Source organism: Stegostoma tigrinum, chromosome 6 (assembly GCF_030684315.1).
Source record: "Stegostoma tigrinum isolate sSteTig4 chromosome 6, sSteTig4.hap1, whole genome shotgun sequence".
Lineage (NCBI taxonomy): Eukaryota > Metazoa > Chordata > Chondrichthyes > Orectolobiformes > Stegostomatidae > Stegostoma > Stegostoma tigrinum.
In genome coordinates, this window is record NC_081359.1 from 59,370,311 (window position 1) to 59,386,259 (window position 15,949).

At 40.0% G+C, this 15,949-nt stretch overlaps 1 protein-coding gene across 3 annotated transcripts in view; it reads right to left on the minus strand.

Annotated features, from left to right (window-relative positions):
• mitd1 (MIT, microtubule interacting and transport, domain containing 1) overlaps positions 1-15,949 on the minus strand; it is a 35,636-nt gene that overhangs the window by 7,826 nt on the left and 11,861 nt on the right. For 2 of the 3 annotated variants that reach the window (XM_048533441.2, XM_048533440.2), the window contains exons 2-7: positions 15,687-15,842; positions 14,551-14,652; positions 12,425-12,561; positions 11,628-11,714; positions 9,672-9,787; positions 6,045-6,105 (exon numbers count right to left, since the gene is read on the minus strand). In XM_048533441.2, the coding sequence (XP_048389398.1) occupies positions 6,045-6,105; positions 9,672-9,787; positions 11,628-11,714; positions 12,425-12,561; positions 14,551-14,652; positions 15,687-15,831 (648 nt within the window). In that variant the 5' untranslated portion in view covers positions 15,832-15,842. The remainder of the gene's footprint in view (positions 1-6,044; positions 6,106-9,671; positions 9,788-11,627; positions 11,715-12,424; positions 12,562-14,550; positions 14,653-15,686; positions 15,843-15,949) is intronic. The other variant, XM_048533442.2, reaches the window with a different exon arrangement.

Below are 15,949 nucleotides of genomic sequence, written 5' to 3' on the forward strand. Positions count from 1 at the left end.
GTTCACTTATGGAATAAACTGAAATGAACTTTCTGGAGTTCAAATTTGTGTCATTAAGTGTGGAAAGCTGGAAGTTGTGATTAGAGTTGCTCTGTTGTGCATTGATGTCAACATTAAGTCAATGTAAAGGTGTGAAAACAATATTCTGCAGATGTTAGAAATCCATAATAGGACCATAAAATGTAGGAGACCTTGGCGATTTGATCCAACAAGTCTGCTCTGACAATCAATTGTGGCTGATATGTTTCCCAACCCATTCACCTACCTTCTTCCCTTAACACTTGATTCCATTACTAAAACCTTCCAAGAACCTATTTCTGTCTTGCATACATTCAATGACTTAGTCTCCACAGCCCTCTGGTTGAAGAAAATTCTTCCTTGTCTCAGTTCTAAAAGTTTGTCCCTTCACTCTGAGGCTGTGCCCTTGGGTTCTAGTCTCTACAATTAGATCAAATATCCTCTCTATGTCCACTGTATCCAGGTTTCTCAGTATTCTGTAAGTTTCGATGAGATCCCTTGCATTATCCTAAAGTCCATTGAGTATAGACTGAGTCCTCAACCACTCCTCATATAATAAACCCTTCATTTTCAGGATCATTCCTGCAAACATTCTCCAGAGCCCCTCCATACCCAGCACACCGTTCTTTAGACACAAGGCCCAAAACTGCTCACAATATCCCAAATCTGGTCTGAATGCTAACGTTGCATTTGTCTTCCAAAGTGCCAACTGAACCTGCATGTTAACTTAAGAGAATCCTGAGCTAGGTCTCCTAAGACCATTTATGCTTCAGATTTACGAAGCCTTTCCCCATTTAGAAAATACTCAATGCCTCTATTCTTCTACCAAAGTGCATGATTTCACACTTTCCCGTAAAGTAAGCCATCTCCTACTTTTTTACCCACTTATCTTAGCCTATCCAAGTCATTCTGCAGCTTCCTTGTTCCCTTAACACTGCCTGTCCCTCCACTTATCCTCATGTCATCTACAGACTTAGCAACAATGCCCTCAGTTCCATCGTCCAGACCGCTGGTGTTCAACATGAATTGTTATAGTCCCCATACTGACACCTGCAGACCTCCGTTAGTCACTGGCTGCCATCCTGAAAAAGACATCTTTATCCTTACTCTCTGCCTTCTGCCAGTCAGTACCTTGTCCCTAACACCATGGGCTCTTACCTTATTTAGCAACCTATTGTGTGGCATCTTGTTAAAGGCCTTCTGGAAATCCAAATAAATTACATCCACTGGCTCTCCTTTGTCTAACTTGCTCATTACCTTGTCAAAGAATTCTAACTTTTAGGGTCTAAGTGATGTGGGTGCAATGTGTGGCAAAATCAGGTGACAAGTGTGTCGAAATCTATCTTGACAGTAAGCTTATCTTACTTCATCTTTTACACTATCCACAAGTGGAATGGATTGGTGAGATTCTTGCTCAGTAACCGTCGGATGAAAATTAGTGGGCATTAATGCTTATTAAATACAACTCACTCTATTAATATTCAAACTCTCATATTACTAAGTTTGCTTGGAGACAGCAAATTCAGTTCACCACTTGCTCTGAATGACCTCCATCTTGGGGACCGAGCAGCAACTGCTCAGGGCACAATCCATTGTCACCAGCCTGTCATCTATGTACAGTGGCATCCAGCACCTGAGAACTCATCTCAAACCTCCTGACACTTTCTCTGAACACTGGCAGTTGATCACCAGTAACATGTAGGACATAGCAGTAACTGGCATTGAGAACATTGAGGACACCAGCTCACAGAATGCACCAGGCTGCACCTCAGGGCTGCTTCTTAACTTGCTGATTTTATGCCTATCTGCATGCTTGTACCCTCCATACCCTGAATTGCCTGGCTTGTTGGAACTTCAGCCAGAGCCAAAGGCTGTTAACATTGCTATTCTGAAGAACTTTTTAGAGCAGACACACAAGCTGCCTTTCACTATTGAACTGGCGGTTGGGGGTTGGGATCGGGAACATTTTACTGTATGGCACACTGAGATGGAACATCTACAGCAGGTATCAGCTGCCTGAGCAGCAAACACACTGCATGTCATTCACCAAATTGAACATAGCAGAAATTTTTGACGGTTAGTCCCCAGTCAAAGGGTCTATTAGAGGAAGTCAATATTGTCCATCATGGGCATAGTCCATACACAGACCTTTGACTGTATCATGGTCGGTCATTTGTTTGGGTTGCTCAAGGTCCAGGGACCTGCACCAGTTAAGCCAACAGGGATCTGATCAGTCATATCTAGGGGCTGATTGTATGAATTGGTCACAGCTCAGGGCAATCCTGGATGTCAATTCTTTGAATATTCCAAAAGGTTTTGGGGAGGGTGGGGAATCAACGATAGAAGGGGTTTGGGGAATTCAGTCTTAGGAAGAAAATCAGAGGCATTTATACTCATGGGGATAAAGATGGTAATGCAGAGCGACTCTCAACTTGAATGGGGGTGATTTCTGAACAACATCACAGGGCATGTCGTCTACAGTGTGGGGTAACTGACTGTGGCCTCTGCAGATGGAGCTTAAAGAAGCAGGATGGCCGTCGGCAAGGTGTAATGCTGGGGCTGAGGGGCAGTTGTACAAAATTTTCAATGTGGTGGTTCTTCATATTGGGAGAATGGGTTGTTGAGTACCTAGTGTAAAGGCTGAACCCAAAGCGGATGGTATGTAGTATGATCTGTGGTGCCAGCCATTACGCACCCTTGTCTAGAAGCAAATGCTAATAGAAAGTAGCTGGAACTGTGCCAGGGTGGGTGCAACATGTGTCAACTTGATGGCTGAAAATACAGTATCCTTGTTTGCTGGATGGTGGAGACCAAAGCATGAAGCTGTTTATTTTAAGTTGCAGCAACACTAGTTTTACTATCTTTGCATCACCAAATTTCTGTGCATTCAGTTTGAGGGTGCTTAGGGGTCAGATAATGGTCAATGGCAATTAAATACATGCCATTGGTGCATACAAATTTAAACTGGGCATTTCAATATTAGGGTAATTATCAGAAATTATGCTATTAAAGGCCAGTGCAACTTCCAAGAGCCTGAGCACGAACCATGCAAGATTAAGTCCTCCACTATCACTGTAGGTGTCACATTGTAGTGTCAGGTTCAGTGACTGATGTGGGTGTAAGGTTGGAAGGATGGTGTAGCTCATTCTTGCTGACATATGGTGGTCATTCAGCTACCATAGTATGCTCAGGTTTCTGCATGTGTTGAGGTAGAACATGGATGTCTAATAGAGACATGGCCCCATTATCTGCGTCCAACATGGATCACTGGACGATAAAGTCTGCTCAGACCTCATTACAGGGTTCGCCTTCAATAACAGTTCTGGCATCAAAAAAACTCTCTTGCCCTTTCTCTGCCCGTCTTTCCACCAAGAATGATAGGCCCTGCTTTGCAGATATAATGCTGTCAATGCCTCAATAAGGGCTGTGGTGGAACAGAGTACAGGACTTGTGAAGATGAGGATCTGCAGCTTGGTCCAGTCTTGAGGGTGCCATCAGTATAGATACAGAGCGTGTTGCATCACCATGGCATGCTGGTCACTGCACAATTGGAGCAAGCACTGAAGCAATATTGTGGACGCAGAAGGGTGGATTAGTCTTCTACGGAGCAGAACAAGGACACTAGGGTGAAGGAAACTGCTATTATCCATGTCAGAGATCAGCTGAGATGATCACCACCTGCCAGAAAGGACATCAATGACATCTCCTTTCACGTTCTTGGTCATGATTCCTAAATCTTATTGGCATTATAGGGGTGACTTTCAGCTTCTGTTGGCTTTGTTTTTGCACCCTTCTGTGTTCTGTATGTAAAAGCTCATGTTTGTGTTTATATTTGTCCAATTTACTTCCCTACCATTGTCAGTAGAGACGGTATGGCACTGGCTTGGTGAGAGTTTAATCAGAATGTAGCAAATGGAGGTAAAGTGTGTGGCGTGGTGGTTAAACAGCAATGGAGGATGACAGAATGGGGTTGCATGTGAGAAGAAGAGTCAGACACCCTAGCTATATTTTGTGGCTTAGTGACTACTGTGTCATGACATCCTCAATGAAGGGTAATGCAAGATTGCCAATGCTTGTCAGGGTGCAAGGCTGTACTTTAAAGCTGCCTCGAATGCAAGAGATGCTGCTCTTAGGGCAGAGAGAGATTGAAAAAAAAGGCGTAAGGGGTTATTTTCTTTAACCCAGAGTGGTTCATGTGTGGAATGAACTTCCAGAGGGAGTGGTGGATGCAGGTACAGCTACAATGTTAAAAGAATATTTGGACAAGTACATGAATAAGAAATGTTTGGAGGGATATGGACCAGACATTACCAAGTAGACTCGTTTAGCTTGGCATTATGGTCGGCATGCACTGGTGGACCAAAGGGTCTGTTTCTGTGCTGTATGACTCTATGGCTTTATATCTGCTGGAGTGGCAAATTGTTGTGGAAAGGATGCATGGTAAGCTGAGGCAGAAATCGGACGGGAGGGGTGCCATGGGGCAGGAGAGGTAATTAATGATGCTTGTTTGGTAAGGTACGACGAGCGACCTTGGTACACCTGGTGGCGACAAACTCTCCAAAATTACTCAACACAACTCTGACTTGCCAAAAGAAATGGAAGATTCAGCCCAGAGCTAATATTTCAGGTCAAGGACATTTTATCAAACTGAAGGGTCACAAACCTTGAATGTTAACTGTTTCCCTCCTAACAGATGCTGTCTAATCTGTTGAGTATTTCCAGCAGTTTCAATTTTTCTTTCAGTGAAGGTGAGATACTGCAGAACTTATTAGTTACTCACAAAACATAGCAGAAAACATGCTGTTGCATTTTAAGGTGTAAGTAAATTTTTAACTACCTTATTAGTTAGAATTTCTGCCAAACAATCTCTCAGACCTGAAAATTTTACAAGTGCAGAATCTCATTCCTGTAGAATTTAGTTGGTGCTGGAGTTTTATTTTAAATTTTCTGTCAATATCTCTGACCTCTCAATCCCACTTTCTCTTCCAATCTTTAAAATTATATCACGTGCACAAATATTATCAGTACTATGCACAGTCTCATTCCATTGCCATTCGTTGCACAACCTGGACAATTCTGTTCGCAATGGCTTTTTACAACCAATACATCAATTTTAAAATCCTAAAGCTTGGTAATCTTGCTATGGTCTTGTTCTATCTTATAATGGCAACATTTTCCAGCCAGATCGCCAACTTCCTGCCCCCTTGTGCCAAAATCATCACTGGTGGTTGAAACATCTGCCATTTTCTAGTACTTTGAGATACAGCTCTTAAATGCCCTGGGTTTGCTACATCTCCACATATTCAAACATTTCCACAAAACCTACATCTTTGATCACTGTTTTAGTTACTTACAATAATTCTTCTACCTTATCTCTCTTTTTAAAATTCTTATATGGGATTTGGGTATCACCACAAGACCAACATTTCGTTCCTTTCCCTAACTACTCTTGAACTGAGTGGCTTGTTAAGCCATTTCAGAGGACAATTCAGCATCAACAACCCAACCAATTAAAGGTGGAGATTTCCTTCCCTGAAGGGCACCAGTGAACCAGATGTTTTTTTTTAAATCAGAGAGTAGTTCACAAAAGCATTACTGAGACCAACTTTGTAATTCTGATTTATTAGTTTAAATTTAAATTCCACTAGTTGCCAATGATGGATTTGAACTCATGTTCCCAGAGCCTGGTCCTTTGCATTATTAATCTGGTGATTGTCAAGTTGCCACAATCTTACCAGACCACAGGACTCATTCAAGAGAGCTGCCTGGTAGTGATTTAGCCTGAGAACCACCACACCTCAGGCAAAGGGAGAGATCGAGAAGGAGAGTCCCTCATGGTAACTTAGGCCAGTGCAGGAATTGAATCACGCTGTTGACATCACACTGCTTTGCAAACCAGCCAGCCATTCAGCCAACTGAGCTAAACTGGCCAGTTTGTAGATCTATTCTGTTCAAAAAACTAATAATTTGGATTTAATTTTTTTCAGCAGTGTAAAATCAGAAATTCCATTTTAACTGAAACAAACCTGTGTTTTTTTAAAGTAATCTAGTCCTCTTCCAATCTTGATCATCCATCCATTGTTGAATCTGTCACAGGAAAAATATCTACTCAAACTCTAGAAAAAACACTGCTTTCTGAAGAAACATGCACAGCTGGCAATAATGACACTTGAAATGTTCTCAAAATATCAAGTGTTATGCATTCCTTAAACATCATTATATAAATACATTCACAAAACAAAACATGAAAGTTTAAGTTTGTAAAAGAGCTATTAAACTTTACACTTGAAAAAACTCCAGAAACCTACTGGGAAACTGAATGTTCATATTCCATTTAAGTCATTCTATAAGAGAACAAAGGAGTTGCATTAAAAAAAAGGATATTTGAAGTTTGAAACAATCTGATTTTTATTTCACTTTTAAGTTTTGTGAATGGAATATAAAGAATTGCACTTAATTAAAGCTGCTATGTTGTAAAAAAAATTAAACAAGTATCTAAGAATCTAGAGAAACTAGCCAAAGCCAACAGGTTTGTTGCTTTATACTAATGGAACAATCAGTATAAATCAACGGACATCATACGAAAGGTTACTGGACTGATTTCTAACAATGTCAAAGATTGCATTGTACACAAGTCAAATGGAATTGTAAAAAAAAAGTTCAAGTGAACCACAGAATAGCACAGCAGAGGGAAGAGGTCAGTCATGCATTTGCTCAGGAAACCATATAGTGGCCCCCATCTCTATGATTTGTTTTCCTCCAAGCATTTGTTAATTTCCCCTTTAAAGGCTGCTACTGAATTTGTACCTGCCGTTCTGGTGGGCAGTGTGTTCCAAATCCTATCAAATCATTGCTTAAAAACATTTCTCTTCATGTTCTTTGCCAGTGACCTTAAATCTGTGCCTTGTGGTATTAGCTCTTCCTTAGAAATAGTTGAAACAATGATGAACTATCTAAATTCTTCATGATTTCAAATACATATAACGAACCTCCTTTTGGCTTTCCCTGCTCCAAAGAAACAAGCACAAAATCTCCAATCCTTCAATGTAAATGCAATCCCTGGTAACAATGTAGTAAATCTCATCTATACTTTCTTGAAGTCCTCATGTCCTAGGGTCCCAAATGCTTTTAATAGGTTTATTGATTTAAGCTCCTACTTTTAAAATTTGTGTACCTGAACTTTGAGATGTCTTTGCTTCTCAATGTATGCCTGAAATACAATATTAAAAATGTCTTTTTCTTTCTTTCACTTATTTTTCTGTCCAAAATACTGAATTCAAAAAGTTTAAGGATTGTCTGCCTGCTTGCCTCTACTAAGTAATACTTGGACATAACTGGTGTGGTGGTCAAAACTGTGCCAGCACTCAGCTGGGAAGAACTCTATGTCTCTCATACAATGACTGAATGAATTATGATTTATTGTCACTTGTACTCTACAGTGAACAATACAGTAAAATACAGTGAAAAACTTCAACTGTCACCACAATCCAACACCATTTTGAATAAAAGCAATAAAAAGATATAGCTGAAAGAGAGTTCATCTTCGATCTACTGACTCTGCCATGAGTCCTGAGCTCTAGAAAAGCAATTTCTCCTCATCTGTTTTAAATCTGCTACCCCTTATCTTAAAACTATGACTTCTCGTTCTAGATTGTCCAACATGAGAAAAAAGCATCCTCTCTATGTCTACCTTGTCAATCCCCTTTAGTATCATATATACCTCAATTAGATCTCCTCTCATTCTTCTAAATTCCACAGAATGAAGGTCTACAAGTTTCCTTTAAATGGTTTGCAAACAGATTTTGCCACTTCTTTAGATTTGAGAACAATCAACTTTCAAGAAGTTTGCACCACATATCGACAGGGTGGTTAAAAAGGCATGCTTGCCTTCATTGTTCAGTCCTTTGAGTAGACGTGTTTGGAAGTCATGATGAGGTTGTACAGGAAACTGGCAAGGCCTCTTCTGATACACTGTGTCCAGTTCTGGTCACTCAGTTATAGGAAGGATATTGTCAAGCTGAGGGGGTTCAGAAGAGATTTACTGGGATGTTACTGGATATGGAAGGTTTGAGTCATTAAGAAAGGCTGGATAGGCTATGACTTTTTCCACTGCAATATAGGAAGTTAAGAGGCAACCTGATAGAAGTTTATAAAATAATGAGAGGTATAGATAAAGTTAAAGTTAATGGTAGTTATCTTTTCCCTACGATGGGGAATTTCAAGACTGGCGGACACATTTTTAAGGTGAGAGGAGAGAGATTTAAAAGAGATAGAAGAGGCAAATGTTTTTTGCATAGAGGGTGGTTCATGTATGGAATGAACTTTCTGATGATGTGGAGGATGTGGGTACAATTACAATGTTTAAAGGACATTTAGATAAGTACATGCATAGAAATGGTTTTGAGGGGTATGGGCCTGCAGCAGACACTTAGGACTAATTTAGCTTAGAATTATGTTCAGCATGAATTTGTTGGATGAAAGGATCTGTTTCCTTGCTGTATGACTCTATAACTATCTTCTTGCATATGCGGTTAAACTGTAACATTTAGCATATATCGTCCTTCCTCATGACAGGAGGATGCAGAAATGCTTCAGTGTGATTTGGATCAGTTGATTGGGCAAATGCATGGTCGCTGAAGTATAATATGGATAAACGTGGGGTTATTCGTTTTGGTGGCAAGAACAAGCAGGCAGATTATTATTTGAAGGTTATAAATTGAGAAAGGAGATGCAACAAGACCCTGGAGTCCTTGAACTTCAGTTGCTGAAGGTTAGCATGCAGGTGCAGCAGGCTGTAAAGAGGGCAAGTGATGCCCTGGCCTTCCTTGTGTGATGATTCAAATACAGGTGCTGGTCTTGCTGGAATTGTGCAGGGCCTTAGAGACTGAACCTGGAGTATTGTGTGCAGTTCTGGTCTCCTTACCTGAGGGATGATCTACTGGCCGTGGAGGGAGTGCAGTGAAGGCTTACAAGATTCCTAGCATGGCAGTACTTAAGTATGAAGACAGACTAAATGAGCTAGGACTTTGTCCTTTGGAGTTTAGAAGAATGGAGTGGGTGGGGGGTTGTCATGAAATCTCAGAAATCTATAAAATTCAAACAGGATTAAACAAGATAAACAAAAGGTAAACATAACACAAGATAATGCCCATGAAATGGCAGTCCGAATCCGGGGGTCACAGTCACTGAAATGATGAGAAATTTCTTCACCCAGAATGTGGTGAGCCTCTGAAATTCTCTGTCTCCGAAAGCAATTGAGGCCAAAACACTGAATATTTTCAATTCGGAGTTAAATACAGTTCTTGGCCTAAAGGGATCAAAGCAGGAACATGATCTGATTTGGATAATCCAACATGATCATAATTAATCTGATTCTGCCTCCTTCCGTGCCTTGAGACATGGTACTACATACAAGGTGCCATATCAATGTTTGTTGATGTAGAAATAGCAGGATCAAAATTTAATTTTGAGAGAACCAATCCTAACATAGTTTTAAAAGCATTTTGGAGGTGTGATGGAGTCCCATCGCCCTGACTTGAAAACTACGCATGTCGAAAACAGCCAATTCTAATATTTGAACAAAACCTGAATAATGCTTGAGATGACAATAATAATCTCAAATTAAATAAAATACAATGCTATAAAAAAACTACCTGATTTCTCGGTCATGAATCGAAGAGGAGTGGTTCACTTCCAATGTTACCCCATAACTTTGTAATGACTGCTTTATCTCTTCAAGGCCACTGATCTGCTGCGAGTTACCACCATTCTATAATACACGAAAGAGGGAACTTATGCATACTATACATGTTGGGTTCACGAATAGTATAAAATCAGCAATGAAACATGAGCAAACATTCCCAGATGCATGCTTACAATAAAGCAGGCTTATTCTTAGAATCTTTGGGGCGGCACGGTGGTTGTGGTTAGCACTGCTGCCTCACAGCGACAAGGACCTGGGTTCAATTCCACCTTTAGGTGATACTAAATTGCCCATAGTGCCTAGGGATGTTTAGAGTAGGCGGGTTAGATGTGTGAAATACAGGGGTAGGGGAACGGGTCTAGGTGGGATGCTCTTCGGAGGGGCGGTGAGGACTTGTTGGGCCAAATGGCGTGTTTCCACATTGGAGGGATTCTATGATTCTGTTCTATGAAGACAACTAATCAATTGCTTTTGGCATTTCCTGAAGTTATTTTCTCACTTTTCCTTAATGATGTCCATTTGTAGCATTTACTCTCCATAACTGAGTAGGGAGATGATTGATAGGAAGGTTAGCCAAAGGAATGCGTAGCTAGGTAATGCATAAGAATTGCCAGGCCTCTCTTGCTCTCACACATTACATGCAAATCAATTGCAAGTTCATTGAATGGACCAAGGCTTGCAGACGTCTCAGTGATTGGTGAAAGAGCAGGCTTGATGAAGGGTCTAGGCCCGAAACGTCAGCTTTTGTGCTCCTGAGATGCTGCTTGGCCTGCTGTGTTCATCCAGCCTCACATTTTATTATCTTGGAAAAGGCGATTAAAACATCTCTTCTCCAGGGTGCGCATTAGCTACAACTATCTTCCAGTCAGCAGTAAAGCTGGAGGCTCATTACTGGCTGCAATTTAAAATGGCCATTTCCCCATTTTAACCTAGAGCCTATGGGTCTCAATGGGGAAAGGGTGAGTATTGTCAGGAAGATTGTACTGTACTGGGGAGTGGCGAGATGTATTGAGGTTACTGTCGACCTGGAGGTTTTGATTTTCTAGCTGCTTTTCTCAAAAGCCACACCCAAGTAGGCTTTATACCTGATAGGAAGAGCTCTACATTAGGGCCCTTTTGTGCAACAGTGGTAGTGTCCCTACCCCTGGACTAAGAGTCCTGGGTTCAAGTCCCACCTGTTCCAGAGGGGGATAATAACATCTCTGAACAAGTTGATTAGAAAAAATAATTGGTTAAGTGAACAAAAAATCCAAATTAGATTGGTTTAAACAAGCTGCAAACAGCTCAAGCCTGTGTGGCTATGGCAATCTTATTCGAGGTTGTTGTAGGGAATCAAGCAGCAATCTGGCTGAGAAAAGATAAAGCCTGCAATCAGATGTTTAAACTTCACATGTAAGTACTGTGCATAAATGGGCACATTGGGGCTTCAAGGTTCCAGTTCGAAATAGCAACTTAATTTGAATTATTTACCACAGCCATAATCGGAAAATTCAGGGCAAAATTTGCTCTCCGGTCCTCTACTAGAAGTTGTGTAGTTCCCACACCACAAGAATAAAAATCCACTGATAATTCTTCACTGGTGAAATTTGGTTCTCCCTCCCCAGGTTATTTTTCTTTGTTCACCAACTCATCACAATTGATACAGCACTGATTGTGAAGTGGTCCGTGGGGTGAAAAATATTTAAATTAAGATTTATTCTGTTTGCAAAGCATTTGAGGGAATACAAATGCACTGTCATGAATTATAAAAGCTACACAAATAAGCATTGTCAACATTAACATCAGAGACATTGTTTATACTCCAACACATTACAGCATCCATGAGTTGCAATTCTTATACTGAATTTATGTGTTGTTGACAATAGTCTTTCAGTAGTCACACTGTAATCCACAATAAATTACCTACATTGTCAAGAGAAGTCAGTAGATGGATAGTTTTAACTTTGCAAGGTCCTTTTAGAAGCAACTCACAAAATCTCAAGAAGTTGTATAGCTATAAAACAAAATGTTACAAAATCAGTATGAAGTATAAATTTTTAAAAACAGTGATAGATTTCTCTTTCATTAAATTGAAAACTGTATGCTTCAAAATTTTAGTTTACATTCATCTCAACAGTTTAATGTTTTGATTATATATTTGGAAACTGGTGTTTCTCAAATCAATAGTCCCTTACCTCCTTTCATTTATTAGTTGTCCAGATTACATTGAGCCTACCCTATTTGGTCCTGTAACTATCCTGTGTCTGGTAAATTGAGTAACGTGAAGTTGTCACGGTCCACAGAGAACCATCTGAGGCTGCTCTCTTAGAGAAGCACAACTACTGGTGGTTTAACCTGAGGGTCACCAAGCCTCAGGTAAAGGGAGAGGTTGAGAAGAAGAGTCCTTCATGGTAAACTCATTTGATGCAGCAATTAATGCCACGCTGTTAACATCACTCTGCACTGCATACTAGCTGTCCTAGCGAACTTACTAAACTAAACTAACTAAACTTACTGATCCCCTTTTTGGTAAATTGAGTAAAACACTAGGCTTCTATATAAAACAGCACCTTCCTTAACGCACCTGAACTGAAAACACTAGCATCTGACAGATTGTTAGTAACAAAATGACAGTATTCGTAGTCTTGCCAACAAACTGAAGTTAAGCCAAAAATACTCATTGAAGCACTCAGTTTTTTAATGGCATGTTAGGTTGCTTTTCACCTGATGAACATGCCTGATGTAAGGATCTTCCACCCATACTTCAGTAACAAACTGGTCCAAATATGGTTTGAATAGTTTTTCATAACTAAACCCAGTAGTGTCTTCTGCAATTTTGATCTGCTCGTGATATTTGCCTTCTGAAATACAGATAATTCACAAAAGGTTGTACAAAAAAAATCGTAACTCTTCAATAATTTAGTTACACAGCAAGCACTACAATTATTGCACATATACTTCTATATTTCCAATGAAGTATTCTATATGCAACATAGTTGACTACAACACAGGAGTTTCATTTTAGGATGATACTTTGGAAACATGGATTTTATATGGTAAAATTGTTTGGAAAATATCTCATGCATACAAATATAGTTTCCAAAAGCCATATTTTCAACTTTTGTAGCAGTTTCCTTGTTAATGTGAATGTGAACTTCTTTTTATTGGCTAAAATGTGGACATTACTACAGCTATCACTTTTTAGTACTGTCATCTTGACTCCAAGTAGTAAGTTACCAAGAAGAAATCCATCTTGTTTTGAAAGTGATAAAAGGTAACAAATCTTCTAACATATATTTTGGTGATTTAGATAATAAAGGCAATTTTATGACTCTGAATTCAGATATCTAGAATAATATTTTGCAGAACCAAATCCCACCATTGCAGTTTAAAAATTTGAATTTGACTTTTAAAACAAAAAGGGTGCAGTCCTAGAGTCCACAGCTGGGTTGGAGAGAGCCTGTAGGACTCGGAGTTTTGGGTGGGTAACGCCAAGGATCTTTGTAGCTGGGGGGGCCCCAGATACGCTGACTGTGCCCTGCCCAGACGCAGTTTCATCTTCCTTGCTATAAACTCTCAAGGTTGAGGGTGGCAGGCAGAGTGGAGTTGGAGGGCCCAACTGTCTCTCAAGTGTTCTTCCTCCTCTGGCTTGATGCACGTGGCACCACCCTGTCTAGTGGGAGAAGAACACCTGGAATGAGGTCATACCTGGTGAATCACTTCATGACTGAGTAATACGGAATGTGAGCTGGCCAATACATGTGTGAGCTTGACAAGTGGGAGAGGGTCACCTGGAGTGAGGTGACCTCACTCGCCCTCTGTTGGTTTAAGCACCAAGGTCGAGCATGATGGAATACAGTTTTGTGTGCATGTGCAGCAGACAGAGTGTGCTGGACCTGGGTCTCTAAGACAGCTGCTAATGTCTTCATGGAAGCAGCCAGATATGCAAATACTAGTAGCAACAGATATAAATTGATGGAGCCCTCCGTTATTCAAGTCAGTTTGCAAGTATCTCCAACAAACTGCTTTCACCGAGTCTGCCTGTGCATTAACGTGACATTTTTAATCATTCCTACAAAGGGATCTCCTGCCTGGGACTGACCAAGTGCCTGATCTCTGACAGTGCTCTGAGTGCCAGAAACCTGGGCATAGCTTAGTCATAGAATCCCTCAATCTTCCTCAATCAGCTGTGGAGACATCACAGTGAAGTACTCATTCTAATGTGCTCAAGGGATCAAAGGATATGGGGAGGAAGTGCAAACAGAGTACTGAATTGCATTGTTAGCCACGATAACACTGAATGATGGAGCAGGCTTGAAGGGCTGAATGGCCTACTTCCACTCGTACTTTCTATGAAGGCACAAGACAAGAGTGTGATTGAATACTCTCCACTTGCTTAATCAGTGTAACTCCAACACTACTCAGGAAGTTCATCAGCCTGCATAATTGGCACCGCATCCACCACCATCAACATTATCTATCTATTTGACCAGTGCATAATAGCAGCACCAGCACCATCAGCTGGAACCAAGAAGGAGAAATACGCTGTCGGTATTTTATTTTTTCTCTTTCATTAGTTAGCCAACAACGAATCCAATGTTGTTTAGTCCCTTCAGCACAGACCACAAATCAAATACAGATTTTCCTAGTCAATATGGTGTGTTTTAAAAAAGTACTAAACCAAACAATGAATTGTCCATTTTGATTTGTCAAGATTTAAAATATTTACAGATGATGCAAAGGTAGAATATTATTGATATTTTTACATCTGACATTTAATATCTGCATAACGGCAGATGTAAATTTTTGACTATATTTATAACATGCCTTTCAGCAGGTTACTCAACTACCTTCTTTGAGCTTATTCAGCTGGGTTTTAATTACTTCTGCTCGATCCATGTAGGTACTAATCTTCTGTCGATAGTAGACTTTTTTTGTGTCATCTTTTGTTGCTATCAAAACAAACAAAAGTTTTTATTTAGCTTGCCAGTTTTTAATATATAACAGAATCAATACAGCACGAAAATGCATCTTGTATGCTGCATTCTTTTTTCACAACATAAGCCAAACTGCTTCGGGATCACAAATGACTACGTGTGCTTCAAACATAAATATATTTCTCCTTTTGTTTGGTTCATATCACTCCAAGCTTCTGGAGTATTAAGCCTGCTTAATACTAGCTGTTATGCTGACATCTGTCCTTAGCCTGCTGCACTGTTTCAGTGAGATGGTGTTTTCTTGCCCCATCGCCTTTAACTTTGTCCTTGGAAGACTAAATTGTCTGTCATTCAATCACTTGTTCTCCATCCTCTAAAGCCTTCCTTTAGTCCTTGTCTTACCTACTTCTTCCTCAAAACTATTATACTGCTACTTTTTACCAGTTCCGATGAAAGGTCATAGACCTGAAATGTTAACTTTGTTTTTCTCACGACATAGATGTTGTCTACTGATTTTCTTTCTCTCTGTTTTAGTTTCAAATATCCAGCATCTGCAGTACTCTGATTTTCAATTCATATATTTTTCTGTCAAGTCGAGGCTGATGTCGTTTGCCGAAATATTTTTGCACAGACAACATGAACGCTTTGGTACTGTCCAAGCATTGAGTGATACCAGGCATTTCAACAATGGAGAACATGGAGGGTGAATTTTTACTGATACCAGTATATACACTTTCTAGCAGGGCTCACCAGTGGGTGATTAGCAGTAGAATGTTAGGCTAATTTGTTTCCTTCCCTATTCAGGGAAGTTAATTCAGCTGCAGCGCCACTTCTTTACATTAGTTTTATTTCTATTCATGTCATATCTGGTAAATCACTTAATGACTTAGTAACACAGCATGTGCACTGGACAACACATGGGTGAGCTTGATTATTTTTGAGATTTGGGAAAAGAATTGTTGTTTATTGAATGTTCCAGAGTTTAAATAAGGTTGGTAAATCTGTTTTATTATCATAAATCCCTAAGAGAATGTTAGAAGCTTTGTTACCTTTCAAAACCTGCAAAAGAAGATCGATTCCTTCCTGATAACAAACCAATGAACTCTGTAAACGGGACTCATTGTCTAACTCTACAGCCCTCTTTAGCACACTTGCAGCTGAATTCTCCATTCCTGTCAGCACACTCTGAGACATTGCGGCCGTATCTGTAAATAAGTTAACAGAACATTAGATAGCATTTTTAAAGTAGAAAATGTTCTAATGCATTTTATAGGTGAAATACTAAAACAAAACAGACAAACTTTAGCTGGAT